This window comes from Camelus bactrianus, chromosome 15 (assembly GCF_048773025.1).
Source record: "Camelus bactrianus isolate YW-2024 breed Bactrian camel chromosome 15, ASM4877302v1, whole genome shotgun sequence".
Classification (NCBI taxonomy): Eukaryota; Metazoa; Chordata; class Mammalia; order Artiodactyla; family Camelidae; genus Camelus; species Camelus bactrianus.
The window spans coordinates 52,871,009-52,888,331 of NC_133553.1; the positions used below are offsets into that span (position 1 = coordinate 52,871,009).

Genomic DNA, 17,323 nt, shown 5'->3' on the forward strand with positions numbered 1-17,323 from the left:
GTTTTAAAGTAAGTCCCTCTGGTCTGTTTTCTTCCAGGCTCCCAGGAGAGGGGGACTGACCCTGACTATGAGGCCCAGATCAGTGCTTGTGAATCCAGGACCCCCAGTGTCAGAAACTGCTTTTCCTGGGGTGGGGGAGCTGAGACGGGGCAGGACAGGACAAACCCGGGTGTAAGTCCCCCAAGGGGGGAGAAGAGAGAGAGGAGCCTGGACTGGCCTTAGCTGACCACACTGACCAGGCGACCTTGCTGCTTTTTGTTCAACGCTGTGCTTCTTTTGGCCACTCTCTGTTCCAGACCTCCCGTTAGCAGAGCGGCTCCCCAGCCTGAGAAGCTCCAGAAGAACAATATCACCAAAAAAAAGAAACTGGTTGAGGTGAGGAGGTTAAACCATTTTGCTTTTAATCTGATACTCACGTCCTAAGATCTGCCCAGCGGACATCACCTCCTGCACGTCCCACAGGCACCTTCAGGTGAACCGGCATGGATCTGGTGGTCTCTCTTGTCCCCTCTGCCTTCCCTCCTCTTCCCTCCCCACACCCTGTTGTGTCAAGGCCTTCTCTAGCATCTTCCCTGTGCAGTCTCCCCTGAGGCTCCCCATCCTGAGCCCTCCTGCCTTCCACTGCACACCCCCTCCTCCACAGCACTTGTCACACACTCCACTGCCATTGTTTCCTACTCATCTGTCTCCCCTACTGTGCTCTGAACTCACTGAGGCCAGAAAGACTCACCTTAAGATTGTTTGCTGGAAAAGGGGAGCTTAGGGGGGATTTATCAGGGAACACAGCAGAGGTCAGGAAATGCAGCTGAACTTCAGTAAAGACGATCCTGGAGCTGCAAAGTCATCGTAAGCCAAGATGGTGCCTTGTGTGCCCAGCAGGGCCTGTGTGTGCCTGTTGCGATCTCCTCTTTTCCTGCGGACTTTGTCAACTGCTTTCGTAGGCAGTGGTGCTGTCCAGCACTTGGGTTTACATCTCCTCAGTTAATTAGGCAGCCAAAAAGACTAATGTCCCCAGTGCTAAACTCCTGGGAGAAACTGTGATCTGCCCAGCTTGAGTCAGTCATCCGCCAGGACTGGGGGTTACGTATGACACCCGGTTTCTGTGAAGCACATGGGGATGGGGGGAGGCCGGGGAGTGGGTAGACACTAAGTTGGAAGGATAAGAGCTTTCCAGATAAGAGATAATTTTAGAAAAGCAAAGTCCTAAAGATAGGGAAGCTCCTGATATGTGGGGGTAAATTGACACGTCATCTTGACCAAGGGTCACAGTAGATGGGAGTTGGACTGATTGTGGTGACTTAAGGAGTTTGGACTTTATCCCACAGGCAGTGAAAGTCAGTGAATGTTTTTGAGTAAGGAGATGTGGTATTTTAGAATTAATCTGATGTTTGCAGTTGGCGAGCTTTGGAGAGAGAAAAGGCTAGAGTCAGGGAACCTAGACTAAAGGGATCCACATCTTAACCCTGCAACCCCACCAACCAGCACAGTGCCTGGTGCCAAAGAGCCACCAGCAGTACAGGTGTGTCAAACTGAATAAAGAACAGATCTGCTCTGAATCAGCCGCTGCTCTTTGTCATGGAAGGCAAGGCAAGAAGAAGGGAAAGACTGTAAACCCAGAGCAGTATCTAGTTGTTGTGGGGGAAATGGCGAGTTGTGTAGGAGCTTTGTAGGGCAAGCACCAAGCAGCAGAATGAGCGTGGCCCTTGCCTCCGTGCTCTGCCCTGCCGGCCCCGCTACATCTGTGAGAATCAGAGCAGAGCTCTGAACCACCACCCTTCAGCTCACCTTAGATATCAGACTCCTAGGTACCCTTTACAGGCCTTCACACTGGTAGACTTTGCCTCACCTGAGGAGCTGGGAAGCAAATCTAGTTTATTTAGAAAACTCACCATAATTCTATGCGTTAGCCTGTCCCCCTGCCCCTTAGGAAATGGAAGAAAGGGCATCACTGCATCCCTAGCTGGTCACGTGGCAAGGGGTTGGCTGTCTCACCAGCCTTGGGTTCCTGTGAGATGTGTGGCCGTTCCCGCAGTGCGGTTTCTTCCTCTAAGGGCCCTTCCATCCTTGTGTGGGAACGTAGGAGCTGGCTCTGGACCACGTATTTGGCTACAGAGGGTTCGACTGTCGCAATAACCTGCATTACCTGAATGACGGTGCAGACATCATCTTCCACACAGCTGCGGCCGGCATCGTTCAGAACCTCTCCACAGGTAACTCGCAGGGGGAGACCACCACTTGAACACAGGCTTTTATTTTAGCCCTTTTATGCGCTTTCCCACTGGTTAGATGCCCCAAAGCTTAAGCATTCTGTTTCCTTTAGAGACGCTCCCCTACGTTCCGGAGCCGTGTCATTTAGTCCTAGAAGTGCTCGGGCCCATATTCTCAGAGTCAGGCCCTCTTTGTGTCCAGCTCTCACCCAATCGCGTCTGTCTGAGGCCCTGGAAGGGAGGGATCCGTGTTTCCATCAGCTCCACGGATGCTTAGCTGGGATGGAGGGAAGTCAGAAAGAGGGTGTAGGGAGTGGACAGTAACTGGGGACAAGGCGTGGGGGAACTTTTCTCATTGGATTTTAAGTCGCCATCTATTTAGCGGCTCATATTTCCAAGTTTTGTTGGTTTTGACTCTGTAACCAGATTTACAGTGAGAATGACTATGAAACAATAAAACTATAGCATGACTCAAATTAAAAAAATAGTTTAAAAAGAAACACCTTGTGGGGAGGGTATAACTTAAGTGGTAGAGTGCATGCTTAGCCATGCGTGAGGTCCTGGGTTCAATCCTCAGTACCTCCTCCAAAAATAAATAAACCTAATTATCTCTCCCTGCCAAAATAAAATAATTAAACAATACAGTAATAAATACATTATTTTAAAAAAAAAACACCTTAAGCAAAAAGAAGAATTCAGAAATTGTTTCAACCAACACCTTATCTTTACCACCAGATTTAAATGTGTTAACATGTTCCCTTATTTGCTTCATATCTTAAACCTTTTTTTTTCCCCTCAAATTTTTATGTTCCTTCCTAATTCTGTGTAGTTCATGCCTAGTCTGAAAAAGACAGTAAAATCATGGGGCACATAATAATTTGTCTTCTGTGGGGAGGAGGGCCTTGGAGTTTTCTATACATTTTTCTCAATTTTCCAGCCACATGTTTCCAGGTTAGTAGCAAAGTGCTATTTCTAATTGTGTTGGAAGCCATCACTCACCTCTCAGTTCCTATGCGTTTGGGTGGGTTTACAGTGGCCACTTGGGCAGTCAACATACCAGTGTGCTGCAGTAGATAATAAAGTTTTTCTTATCCTTTCTTCCACTTCTGTGACACATGTCAAGTTAGGGCTTCCAGGGTGAAGCCATCACCGGTGCCATCCAGGCTCTCAGTGGATTAGCACTTTGATGAATAAAGAATTGAAAGGGCTTTCCTAAGTATTGTCCTATTTCAGTCTTCCCTTTCCAGTGAGTAAGTCGTGCCATTTTGCTCAGGACAGCACTATCTCCAGCTCCCTCCCCCACCCAAGGGAAGACAGTGTCCTGGACTGAGGGGAGGAGGAGTCAGTCTGGACTCTGGAAGCCTCTGTGCTTGGACTGTGCCCTGGCCCCACGCTGGAAGCAGAAGGATTGACGTGGAGCTTGTGGGTTAGATGAGGATTAGATAGCAGGCTCCGGCTCTCCTCCTGAACCTGGCACAGAGGATGCAGATGTGGGAGGTGATCTCCCATCCCCCCAGCGGTGATTCTGAAAGTGAGAATTTGACGCTTTAAGCTCTTACTTTTACAAAACATTTCCAGAGTCTCCACACAAGGCTTTGGGGTTGTCCTGAGAGCTCCTTTGGTCCCCTGCTCACCCTGCCCTGTCTCTTCCAGGGAGCCAGAGCTTCTACCTGGAGCACACGGATGACATCCTCTGCCTCACGGTGAACCAGCATCCCAAGTACAGAAACGTGGTGGCCACCAGCCAGATAGGTAGGAGGCCCTGCAGCCACCCAGGGTCTCCCAGCAGAGCAGGGCCACTGACTCACTAGCAATTACTGGGAGAGTCTGCGGGCACGTCACTGATGGCCACCCCTTTCCCATGTCGCTGTTGATTTTTTTGAGCCCCGGATGTATGTGTCTTGCCTGAGTTGATGCATCCAGTGATTGGTGATTCCGAGGGACCATAAAGTCTGACCAGCGCCTCATCATCCAGGTAGATGGGTGGCCCCCATCCCTGGGGATGTGTGAGAGCAATTTCTCAGCGCCCAGGTATCGGATGCAGAGCCTGCATCTGAAGCCTGGAGGTTGTGCTTGGCAAGGGTGGCCTGCGATGTGTGTGCCTGGCTCTTCTTACCCTAGGGAACTGCCAACAGCAAATGTGAACTAATTCACATTTGCGAAAAGTTATTTTTTTTTAAACTTTGTCATCTCAAAGGCAGTTTGTAAACATGTCTTCCTGCTTGTTTTCGTTGAACCCATGCCCATTTTTAAATTTACTTTGGAACTTTCTGATGCTAGTGTTGAGTGCCTCATTCTTAGAAACATGACTTATTTTAGCTATTGTTTTCCCTTGCCGCTTCCTCATTGCCATTGCTCACCCACTGCAGGTGATGTTACGGAGACCCCAGGTAAGGCTGTTCCATCCGTGAGTAGTTTGAATCTGCACAGCAGAATGGTGTCAATGTATCATGTTTGCTGATTGTATCTGGCTGAGTTGCAGATACAAATCATTGACCTCACTGGTGTCCGTTGTATAAACTCCTCCTCGGGTGTGCGTGTTGAACACAAATGCCCTTAGGTCTCTGCCTCTAAAAGCACAGCAGATGTTTCCCGTTGTCTCACCCCCAGCCAGGCCAGGGTTAGGTCTCTCAGCCCCCACTGCTGAAACGCCCTGGACACTAGTCTTAAAGAGGCTTTTAGGTGAGTGGCGGGGTTGCCCGGCTCCACCGTTCTCCAGCCTTAGCTCTCGGTCATGCCTCCCACATTCAGGCACAACCCCTTCCATCCACGTGTGGGATGCCATGACCAAGCACACCCTCTCCATGCTGCGGTGCTTCCACTCGAAGGGGGTGAATTACGTCAACTTCAGCGCCACTGGGAAGCTGCTGGTGTCGGTGGGCGTGGACCCCGAGCACACCATCACTGTCTGGCGCTGGCAGGAAGGTAAGGGCAGCGAGCTTGGTGTCCCTCTGGGAGGCTGGCTCAGGCCGTGGGCTGGGCTCCAACCTGGATCTGCGTCACTCCACCGCCTGCCAGAGGCACAGCTGCCGACTCAGCAGAAACCAGGGCTCTTGGGATCCTGGAGAAGCTGCTCATGAGCTGCTGCTGTGTCCCTGCCCCCATGGTCATGGGAGTTCCGGGCTGGTTGATGAAGGGTCTTTGTGAACTAGCCTCCACCATTTCTGTCCTGACCTTAATGTGCCTACCCAAACTCTTGTCCTTCCGGTGACCCCTGGATCTTGCTTCTGCCACAGCTTGGTCACCCTGGTTGCCTTATTGCAGGAACTGGGATGGAGTGTTCCCGCCATAGTCTCAGAAACACTTTTCCCCCACATTTTAGCTTTTGTGAAATGGGGATTCACGTGATAATTAAGGTTTAACAGGATTTTTTTCTTGTCCTCCCCCAACACACGTGCACGCAGAGGCTGCCACTAAGTTGATGCTCATCTTCAAATCCATGATGTGCAGTCTTCTGAGTATATTCTCAGGTTGGCAAAAGCAGATCCAATTGCTTAAGACGTTAATGAGGTCTGTCTCCGGCCAGGGCGCCTGTATCTGGGGCACGCTGAGCCTGGCATGCAGAGATGGCACTTCTCCAATCCAGGGCTCCTGGCATCCCATTATCTCCGCATCCTCCCATGGAGGGGGCCGTGAGCGGGGACTTGTAAAGAGATGAGCCCAGTGGGAGGAAAGTGCCAATCCCTCCTGAGCCCCTGTCGGGGGAAGAGGATGGGGACCTGCAGGTGTTTATGGTGAGACTCACTTGTCATAATCCATCCATTTCTCACTTCCTTGTTCATCGGTATGTTGTGTCCAAATGGCCCTATAATCTGTATCTCGGGGATGCAGGTCGTTCCTTGTGATGTCAAATGGACAGCTAATGAAATGAACTCAGCCTCAGATGAGAAATTGAGCATCTTAAATGATAGACATACAGCATCTTAGAGTCGGCAGGGCTGGAGAAGTCTTCCTGCCCAGTCAGGATCCATCCATGGAGAAATCCCTCCAAGTGCATGCCTGACAGCTGACTGCTGTTCTCTGTTTGAGTACTTGCAAGGATGTGGCCCGCGTCACTTCACAAGCCAGCCCACCCACTGTTGGAAAGCTCTTGCAGAGCCCTTAGGTGAGGGTGTGACTTGCCTCATAGTTCCTCTTCCTCAGTAGTAACTGTACTCTCAGGGTAGCCAAGATTTTATTCCTAGTTCCGTGGAAGAAAGTTATCATATTAGACCCTATCGTGTCTTGTCCTTTTCAGTTCAGGCTCTCTGTCCTCACTTCCCCACCTGTCCTTCTGGGCAGCATCCATCCGCTCTGGCTGTGCACCAGCCCAGTACCTGCCCCTGCCTTGCCTCTTGCTCACCTGGGGCCCCTTCTGACCTCCCAAAGGTGGTTTGAAGGAGCCAGGACTTAAATAAGCTCCCAGAAAAAGAGAAGAATTCTCTTTGGTAACTTGCTCCCATTGTCTTTGTCGGAACCGGTGCGTGGGTCTGTACAGAAGAGTTGTGAGCTAGTGATAATATCTAACAGCCTGTTACTAACCACAGCTTTTAAACTGAACTGATTGTGTATGGTTTTTGCCTTCACTTCAAGTCCTGCTTACAGATAAATAATATGGTTTAGGGGGAGGTTCATACCTACTACCTTATTATCATCAGAGAGCATATTATTCATTTCTCATTTGTCTTTAGCAAGTTGTTTTGTGGAATTCTTGGGGTGTGTGTGTGTGTGTGTGTAAGAAACAGAATTAGATAGAGTGAAAAAATGAGCTTAATCTATAAAATGAATGTTGTCAGGTCCTAGATACTTGTATGAAATTTGTTCTGAGCAACCTAGAAGCCAATGCAAAGAGGGGGACAGGCATTTCCACAATTAGAAGTGTCCATGAGATTAAAACAAGGAGAAAGCAAACAGTGGCTTAAAAGAAATGTGCATCTTAGTAGTTTATTTTGCATTTTCCCCATGACTGCTGGAATCAGTCCTCTTTCCATCTCTTTATTATCCACTTATATTGCTTTTTCTGCAATTCAGCTGTTCAGATCCTTTTTCCACTGTGGGTTTGGGAGGGTTGTTTATCTTCTGCTTATGCCTTGTAGTTCTTTACTAGTTATTAATGTTAATTCTTTGTTTCTTAGAACGTTGTACATGTTTTCTCCCAGTCTGTTGTTTGTCTTTTAACTTAGTTCACAGTACCGTTGGGGACTGTGGGTTTTAAAACCTCTGGGCCCTAGGTAGTGGGGAATCTGTTCCAATAAGCCAGGCATTCCATCTGCAGAGAGAGAATTTCTGCCGTGAGGGGTGACCCATGGGTCTTCCCAGCCGCTCTTGGGAAGGGGTTCCGGGAGGGAGTGTCAGGGCTGTGCTGGCCCAGCCGTGTGAGAACCACCGCCACCAGCTCGCTAACAGAAAGCCAGGTAAAAACGAAGGGAGGAGGAAAAGGGGAGGGAAAAAACATGTGAGTAAATCCGATAGGGAGAGGAGATGAGGAGGAGGAAGTTGGAGCTAAGACATTAAGAACAAGTTTGAAGAAAATGGGAAGAAAAGATATTTAAAATAAACATTAAAAACTCAAAAGCTGGAAAGTAATGATGAGATAAAAATAGATGGGGTTTAAAATACAGGATAAAAGACTAGAAGCCAAAAGAGCTAAAAGAGTGATAACAATACTGTGGTTACTCCGTGGAGAACCCTCAGTGCATAAAGCACCGTTCTGAGGGCTTCCCTTGTATCAATTGTTTTAGTCTCCACAACAGCTTAGAAAATGGTAACTGTTATCCCCGATTTACAGGTGAGGAAACTGAGGCATAAAGATATTAAAATAACTTTTCCAAAGTTGTTCTACAAACAAACAGTGGAGTTGGGATTTGATTAAGGCAAAGATTAAGTAAAAGTCAGGAGATTAAAAAAAAACATAAATAGGGTTGAGGAAAAAGACTAGTAATAAAATATAAAAGGTAAAAATTCTAAACCTAAAAACCATGAAAGAAGAAGGAATATGAGGAACTTTTTAAAGAAATTAAAGGCAGAGAATCTTGGAGAAAAACAGAAACTGTCTAAAGGAATGTGAGTCTCCAGTGACACTGGTCCTGTGGGGTGAACCCAGTGGCGATGCTGGAGATTGGAGGTGGCCAGATGGAAGATGCCCTTAAGCCTTTTGGCCTTTTCTCATATCTAGAAGCTTCTATCTCCTGGGCCATCCTTCCTTGCTGTGTTCACAGATGCCTGGATGTGGCTCATGGACCTGGGGTAGAGTGCAGGGAAGGGCATTCTGTTAGCCGCACCTGCTGCTCTGGAAAGTTCCCAGACACGCTCTTTCCCTCCCTGGGAGTAGTGTCTGAAGGTGGGAGGGGGACGTTGGAGAAGAAAGAACAGGGAAGTGTGCCCTGGGCCTTGCTGGAACGAAGAACCGTCTGTCCTGGGCTGCAGCTCCCCTGCCTGCCCGGGAGCACAGGACCCACCTCACTGGACTCTCTCTCCCGCACAGGTGCCAAGGTTGCCAGCCGAGGGGGTCACCTGGAGCGCATATTCGTGGTGGAATTTCGCCCCGACTCAGACACGCAGTTTGTGTCTGTCGGGGTCAAACACATGAAGTTCTGGACCCTGGCAGGCAGTGCCCTGCTTTACAAGAAAGGGGTCATTGGATCCATGGAGGCTGCCAAGATGCAGACGATGCTTGCTGTGGCCTTCGGTGCTGTGAGTTCCAGCAGAAGCTTCCTGAGAGGGGACCCAAACCCCTGGGTGTGGGCGTGGGCTTGGGGGGCAGGTGTAGCTAAGAAGCTACGAAAAACAAGAAAGCCGTTTCCACAGTAACTCCTTTACTGGCTTATTTGCAACCGTTGTTCCCTTTTAGCACAGATGGATGAGTTGATTGTATTTTTTCCCCATTTTCCCCCTAAAATGTTAATCAGAAAAAAGCCAGACTCCCACCGAGGGCAGGAGTTTTGTTATTCCAGAGACAGACTGACTTGCAAGCCTGAATGACCAGGCTAGATGGCTGCAGAGCTGTGGGGACATTCCCACCACTGGACAGCATCCCTTTTCCCCACCTGTGCCCTCTTGTATCACAGGTCCCCTCACTGACACCCTTACGTAGGCCTTGGGGTGCCCTCAGCCAACACAAGCTCACCTGGGACATTTTGGAACACAGCCAGCGCTTGGTCCTCTGGCTGTGGGTTTACTCACCTTGTAGACCAGCCCAGGAAGGTTTCCTTTAGGCTGGATCTCGCCCCTTCCCCTGTTGTCCCCTGGGGCTGCTCACAGAATCAAGTTCATTTAAAAGCAGAGCTACACTCAGTGGGGAAATGAACTGTCCCCAAAACTGACTCAACAGAGTGAATCGCAAGCCCGGTGGTTTCCTTATTGTATGCTTCTGGGGGTTTCCTGGAGTTCTCTTGCCTGTCCCAGGCTCAAGAGGTCAATTTGGGTGTGTGTTTCTCTGGCCCTTGTGCCTTAACAGAGGAGTGAGGAGGTATGGGGGGGCCCTCTCGCGAGGTATGGCCCGTGTCCCCACGTGGAAGGTGTCCCTTTGTTTACAGAACAACCTCACTTTCACGGGTGCCATCAACGGCGACGTCTACGTGTGGAAGGACCACTTCCTCATCCGGCTGGTGGCCAAGGCTCACACAGGCCCCGTCTTCACCATGTACACGACCCTTCGGGATGGACTCATAGTGACCGGCGGGAAAGAGCGGCCGTAAGCCGAAGCTCCTCTGGGAACAACTGGTCTTTGGTTATTGTCTTGGGAGATACAGAAGCATCTTCAACTTGGAGAAGATGCAGATTTTTCCTCTCCTGTTTTTTCTGCATGAGGGAGATGAGTCGGCTGTCTCTCCCAGAGGGCCCTGGGGCAGAACCTTCAGAAGTCAGGACCAGGGAAGGAGAGAGGTGGTGTGGTGGTAGTTTAAAAACCAGAGAGGTATTCTTGAACAGACCCTGTGACTCTGCTGTCCATCAGGTGTTGCTGTCAGTAGCTCTTGGGGATGAGGGAGGAGGGGTGAGAAGAGGGGAGAGACTGGTCCCCACCAGGATGATGTCAAAGTGAAGCAGGAAAACAGGAGAAACGTTGCTTTTCCTGTTTGATCTAATAAAAACATAGCTTGATTTTTTTTTTAATTACCATTCTCTTTCCCTCCATGATTGTGGCATTTGAAAGTGTTCCAGGGAATCTGCAAGTTCAAGGGGTTGCGGGGGGTGGGGGGGTAGGGGAGCCGTTAGCAGGGCTGATGAACGGGTCTGTCCTGCTGGGCCCGGCGTGAGGGGCCGGGACCTGGATGAGATGATGGGAGAGAAGGGAGGAGTGGGCTCAGGACGAGGGCTAACATGCTAGATGTTCTTGATCTTTTTCAGGACCAAAGAAGGGGGCGCTGTGAAACTATGGGACCAGGAGATGAAGCGCTGCCGGGCCTTCCAGCTGGAGACGGGGCAGCTGGTGGAGTGCGTGCGCTCCGTGTGCCGCGGCAAAGTGAGTGGCCGCGCTGGGCTTGCCCGGGTGGGCCCGTCCTGAGTTAGCACAGACCTTCCCGGCCAGATGCTTGCCCTGTTCTGGGTGCTGGAATCCTTAAAACCAGCCTCTAGAGTGTGACTCAGACTGCAGAGAGGAGGAAGCTTAGCAAAGGCAGACTGACCTGGGTGCAAACCGCAACTACCCCGGGAGGGCTGGCCGCGTGACGCGGCGTGTTACTGAGCCTTTCTGTGTCCGGCAGATGGGGTGTTGGGAGGATCGCACGCATCACGCATGCTCAGGGCCTTTCACTGTGGCCGGCACACGGCCACAGTCAGTAGGTGTTCGCGGCCCTCAGCATAGACGGTACTGTTACAGGCACAGAGATAGGAATGGTTTGCCCCTGCCCATGTCACACAGCCAGGAAGGGGAGAGTCAGGACTACCAACTGTCTGACTCAGAGCCTCTGGTTTTCAAGGCGTGCCTGGGCTGAGCATCAAACACAACTGTGGAGGGTTTTGTTTTGTTTTGTTGGTTTTTTTAAACCGAGATGTCCAGGCTCCCACCCACAGTGGCAAATCAAATCTCAGGGGTGGGGCCTTGAAGAGTATTTTCCTTTTTTAGTTTTAATTATTTTTTTAATTCCTCAGGAGATTCTGAGGCACTTGAAAACAAATCTCCTAACCACGATTTAATACCTCGTGTTTATGTTTTGGAATTGGTGTCAGTCTAAGAATTTGCTCTCTAGATGCTTTCCATTAAAAAGGCCAACCTGACTTGGAGTCTGCATAATTTGAAATTGGGAGTTTTGTTTTTAAGTAGATAGATGGTGTATCTGGAAGGGTAATTAGACAAATGGGAGAAGATGGTGTATCTGGAAGGGTGATTAGACAAGTGGGAGATGAAGCCAGAACCTGGAAGTCATCAAGAGATGGATTTTTGTTCAGTGTGAGGGAGAACTTAGGAAGCGTTTGAGCTGTCCAAGAACAGAGGTTGGCTGCCCTGCTCTGCAGTGAGCTTGCAGTGCCTGGAACGTCCCAGCAGAGACGAGAGGATGGAGAACTCCGGTGGAGTCCCCCAGCATGGTGGAGGGAGAAAGGGCTAAGTGAGGGGGTCGCTGAAGGATGGACAAAGTACTTAAAAACAAAACACCGCTTGGCTCTTCCTGTTTCAATACCAGTGCCAGTAAAGGCACTTTCCCAGGTTGCTCATAGTGTCTTTTTAAAATTATTTTATTTTAATTTGTGACAAAATGTAGAGAACGTAAAATTTACCACTTAACCACTCTTAAGTGGGCAGGTCAGTGGTATTAACTACGTTCACATTGTTGTGCAACCATGACCACCATCCCTCCACAGAACACTTCTCATGCTGTAAAACTGAAGCTCTGCATCTATTAAACAGTCACTCTCTTTGCCCCAGCCCCCGGCAACCACCATTCTACTCTGTGTCTCTATAAATTTGACTACTATAGGCCCTTCATATGACTGGGATCCTACAGTATTTGTCTTTTTTTCCTAATAGTGTTTTGATTACAACAGGGAAAAATTTTAGTGGGGACCAAGGATGGAGAAATAATTGAAGTTGGTGAAAAAAACGCTGCTTCCAACATCCTGATTGATGGACACATGGAAGGGGAGATCTGGGGCCTGGCCACACACCCCTCCAAGGACATCTTCATCTCTGCCAGCAACGACGGCACAGCCCGCATCTGGGACCTGGCTGACAAGGTGAGGGCCCAACGCTGCCCGGGCTAGGATGCTCACAAGTGGTCTCAGAGCAGTGACAGCCCGGAGGGAGGAGAGGTCTGGCCAGTGTCAGACCAGAGAGAGGGGATGGGGCCACATAGGAAAACAGCCACTGGTCAGCAGGGAAGTGAGAGAGCCTAATGATAAGGAGGCCTATTCACACGCCCCCAGTCTATACGTAGACCTTTTAGCTGTGTATCCATCTATGAATATTTATAGCCCAGGAATAATCTAGTTGAGAACAGTTATTCTCTTGTCAAGAAAGAACCCACAAAACTAAAAAACTTAGACAAGTTATGTCTTCCCTGGGTGGGAAGACTAAAAATGATTTTAAAATGTCAGATGTTCTCAAGTGGAACATTTCAATCAAAATCCCAGCAAAGTTTCTCTTAGAGTTTGGAAAAACAATTTAAAAATTCAAAAAATTTCCAAAAAGACTCATCTGGAATGAAAATGTAAAAAAGCAAGGAATGATCTGGTGGTGGGGGGAGGTTAATGTGACTAAGCCTTAGCTGATATTAAAACAAGTAGTTAGGTTCTAATAATTAAAATACTTGGTTTCATTACGAAATGGCTAGTAAATGTTTCAGTCATGTTTTCAGGGTAAGGATCAAAGAACAGACATGGAAAAGCCAAAGTGTGGTTGTTATAGTCACACTTGTTAACTCCTAATTATTTATTATGTTTATTAATACCTACTACATACAGATGCTGCACAGACACTGTCATTAATGCCTACAACATCCTTGCAAGACCAGTATTAATATCGCTTCTCTACACGTGGGAAAATGGAGAAGTAACTTAGCCAAACGCCCAGCTAGGGACAAGGCCAGGAGTCGGGATCTGAACTAACCGATGCCGAAGCACAAGCCCTTTGCCCTGAGCAGGAGGTCAGCAGGCTGCGGCCCGAGGCTCGGGTCTGCCCACTGCCCGTCTTTGCAAAGCCAGCCATGCTCTTCCGTTTCTGTCGGCGCCCATGGCTGCTTTCAGGCTACGTCGGCAGAGCCAAGTGGTTGTAAGGGACCGTAGGGACCCCAAAGCCTAAAAATATTAACCACCAAACCGCTCACAGATAAAGTTTACCAACCCCGACTCTAAAACATGTTGTCTCCCAAGCTGCTCAGTCAAGACATACTGGCCACCTTGGCCATTCAGGGACACTTACTCTGAGAAGCCAGAGGTTAGGAGGCCTCCCCAGGCAGCAGAGGCGGCCTGACGGCTCCACCCCGGGGGCAGGACTTCCCAGGAGACCAGCCGAGGTGGCCAAGGGCTCAGGTGGTGTTACTTTGTGTCAATGTAGAAACTACTGAACAAGGTGAGCCTGGGCCACGCGGCCAGATGTGCAGCCTACAGCCCTAACGGGGAGATGGTGGCCATTGGCATGAAGAACGGAGAGTTTGTCGTCTTGTTAGTGAACAGCCTGAAAGTCTGGGGGAAGAAACGAGACCGGAAGTCTGCTATCCAGGATATCAGGTACATAGCAGGTGGTCTGGGCAGGGAGGAGAAAGGGTGGGCGTCCTCCCTCCTGTGGGTCCCGTTGGAGCAGGGTCATGGCTGGAATGAAGAACTCAGCTGTGAGAAGGTCCTTTTCAATGAGCCAGCTTTGGAAGGAGACCCTCTCACATGTTAATTCTGACCTGTCTTTGCTCATTTCCCTAAGAGTGTGGTAAAAAACTTTCTGTGAAACGCCGTTCTACAGAAGGCTGTACGCATCCATTTCCTTACTTTCGGGGGATTTGATACAGAGAAGCTGTCAGATTCCGTAACCCATAAGGAGAAGCTCACCATCTGTGAACCGGGAAGAGTGATCTCATTGCCTTTGACCTTGGGAGGCCTGTCCAGAGCAGACCTCGTGCCCGGCCAGCCCCAAACAGCCCTCCTCACAGACCGTGCTCTTGAATTGCTTTTTCTAGAATCAGCCCAGACAGCAGATTCTTAGCCGTTGGTTCTTCTGAACACACAGTGGACTTCTATGACCTCACTCAGGGCACAAGTCTGAACCGCATTGGCTACTGCAAAGATATCCCAAGCTTTGTCATCCAGATGGATTTTTCCGCAGATGGCAGATACATCCAGGTAGGCTTCGGCTTTACTAACATCTGGGGCAACCAGTAGTAAGAGTAGTGCTGACTGTGCTGGGCAGTTTGCCAATTGACTCTTCACAGGAACCATGTAAGTATTGTTACTTTCCCCCCGTATTATAAATGAAAAAACAGAGGCATAGAGAATTTAAGAAAGTTGAATAGAATTTAAAGTAGTAGACTTATTCTTCAGTAGGAAAGCAGGAAACACAAGCCCTCATCTCTGATCCTCCTTTCAGCACCGCCCCTGAAGAGCTGTCTAATCCCTCATTCTCTGGGGCTGCACCAGAGCCTGGGTTGCTTCCTATACTTACTGATTTCAATTCCAGATCCCACTGGGTAGTGTGGTCCTTCCACACTCAGGACCCGGACTCCAAACAGCCTGGAGTGAGCCCATCACTGGCCGTGGGGGGACTGACCAGTGGGGAGGAGTCCCCGCCTTGGCACTTAGAGCTGAAAATAGAATGATTTCTCTAGCACTTTGAACAAATAGCATGCATTTGTGAGCCGGCCTGGAATTGGTAGTCATTGTGGGAGGAGAGAGTGTCGTTCATTCATCAAATGTTTACTGAACCAGGCACTCTGCTAGGCTTTTGGGTGGACAAAATGGGCCTGGTCCCCTTTGTTCCATGTCCCTGGAACATGTCTTGTCATGGAGAAGCTGAGCATCAAACAAATCATCACAAAATGTACATACAACTACAAATTGTGGTTATGTGCTGAGAAGGAAAAGTACAGTGTGCTCTGGGAGCTTAACAAGCACGGAGTTTGGATTGACTTCCTTTCCACACAGATATTTACACTGAAGGCTGTAGGGTGTGTAAGAGCTGGCCAACAGAGGGGTGGGAACACGGTTCCAGGTTCCAGGCCTTGTGCGTGAAGGCCCTGTTGTGGGAGGGATCTCGGCTCATTCCTGAACAGCAGGAAAGTCTGGGGTGGCTGGGCTAGAGGCAACCCCTGCAGGGCGAGAGGGGTCTGGAGATGGAGGCAGCAGCCATTTTCTGGCAAGTGATCAGTTTCTTCCAGAAGGTCCCCAGAGAAACTAGGATCAGGTCCAAGATACTTCAGAAATCATCTGTATCACTGGCTGTCCACAAGGAAACTTGCCTCAGGTCTGTACCCAAGGACCTTGGTCCTCTGGGAACAGAGATTCCCAGACTTGAGTGAGCACTCGAGTTACCTGGAGGCCTTGTTAACACAGATTGCCGGGCCCACCCCGAGCCTGAGTGGGTAGGTCTGGGGTGGGGGCCCCAAAATGTGCATTTCTAACAAGGTTCCAGGTGACGCTGATGCTGCTGGTCCAGAGCCACACTTGGAGTACCACTGCTTTAGGGCTTTGGAAATAGTGAGAAAATGGATGGAAAAACACCCTGTTTGTGTAAATTTTGCCCTGGGCTGACCACAGGCTTGGCAGCCTGGAGCTGAACTTGGGATCAGTGAAAAGTCCTGGGGTTGTGGAGGTTGGGAAACAGTACACCCAAAGGATAGACACCTGTTCCCTTTGGACAGGAAAGAAGGTTGACGGGCATGGCTGCCTTCCACTTGCAGGTGTCAACAGGAGCCTACAAGCGCCAGGTGCACGAGGTCCCCCTGGGGAAGCAGGTAACCGAAGCCATGGTCATTGAGAAGATCACCTGGGCCTCCTGGACAAGGTGACTGGAGGAAAACACTTCTTGAGGAAAAGGTCACAAGGGAGACTCTTGTCCCAGGCTCAGCCTCCAAGTGTGTGTGTGTGGATGGGATCTGAAGTGGCTTAGAGACAGGGCTGTCTTTCCTTTGCAGGGGTGGGGGCAGAAGGATTCTTGCTACCAGCCTGGGCTTTTGAAATGCAAAGTCCCTCTTTTTGTGTAATCTGTCCTACCCAGCCCCAGCCCCAGCCCCAGCCCCATTCAGCAAGGTCAAAGGGAAACCATCTCCCAGCTCTTGGCCAAGCCCCACCACCACCCTACCACCCCATGGTAGACTGGGAGGCCACCTCCAGCCCCCAGGGCTAGAACTGCCAGGTAACAGTGCCTTGCCAGTTCAAAAGAGACCACCAACCTGTGAGCTTGAAGGAGCCCCCACTCTTCTCTCAAACCTACATATGCTCAGAAACACTGTAGGGAAGAGGAAGAGAATCAAAGATGGAGGTAACATTCCTTTGGGGGATAAAGGGGACTGGGGCAGAGAATAGTTAAGAGCTGGGCCAGGTGTCCAGAGGGGAGGGGACAGATGCTGTCAGGCCATAAGAGCTACATGACGTATTCAGTTTTCCTCTTATCCCTTGGAGAGTGTGCCTGACTGCAGGAAGCCTTCTCACACATCTAACACCCCTTCCTTTTGGAACAGCATTTTGGGAGACGAAGTCATTGGCATCTGGCCACGAAATGCAGACAAGGCTGATGTCAACTGTGCGTGTGTAACCCATGCTGGACTGAACATTGTCACAGGAGACGACTTTGGGCTGGTGAAGCTCTTTGATTTTCCATGCACAGAAAAATTTGTGAGTTTTCCTTAAAGTCTCCCTGCACTGCCTGCAGGCTCTCTGTTCTGTAGTCTGCCAGGACAGTGGCCGCATCTAGATGGCCATCTAAAACCTAGAACAAGAGGACTCTTGTCACATCCCTGTGGAGATTTGGCAACACCCAACCTTCTCATCTCCCTCAGGAGGGGAAGTCCTGGAAGCCAGGAGAATGGGGGGGTGGACAGAATGGCCATAAGTGGGGCGAGAATGAGACAGGAGGCCAGTGAAACACTGGCTAACAGAGACCAGACTAAATGGGAGCCCCATGGGTGAAGGAGGGTCCTGGGAGGCGGGGAATTGAGTCCTGGAAGTAGTCGGTGGTTGCTGGAAGGAAAAGGGTCTCTTAATCATCTCCATTCACTTTT

General features: G+C 49.8%; 1 protein-coding gene across 1 annotated transcript in view; it reads left to right on the forward strand.

Moving 5' to 3' along the window:
• Positions 1 to 17,323, forward strand: part of EML6 (EMAP like 6) — a 216,021-nt gene that overhangs the window by 195,205 nt on the left and 3,493 nt on the right. The window contains exons 29-40 of the mRNA XM_074341150.1: positions 297 to 375; positions 2,081 to 2,210; positions 3,861 to 3,959; positions 4,959 to 5,132; positions 8,671 to 8,879; positions 9,722 to 9,879; positions 10,533 to 10,647; positions 12,168 to 12,356; positions 13,675 to 13,847; positions 14,288 to 14,450; positions 16,004 to 16,107; positions 16,784 to 16,937. Coding sequence (XP_074197251.1) covers positions 297 to 375; positions 2,081 to 2,210; positions 3,861 to 3,959; positions 4,959 to 5,132; positions 8,671 to 8,879; positions 9,722 to 9,879; positions 10,533 to 10,647; positions 12,168 to 12,356; positions 13,675 to 13,847; positions 14,288 to 14,450; positions 16,004 to 16,107; positions 16,784 to 16,937 — 1,747 coding nt within the window. The remainder of the gene's footprint in view (positions 1 to 296; positions 376 to 2,080; positions 2,211 to 3,860; positions 3,960 to 4,958; positions 5,133 to 8,670; positions 8,880 to 9,721; positions 9,880 to 10,532; positions 10,648 to 12,167; positions 12,357 to 13,674; positions 13,848 to 14,287; positions 14,451 to 16,003; positions 16,108 to 16,783; positions 16,938 to 17,323) is intronic.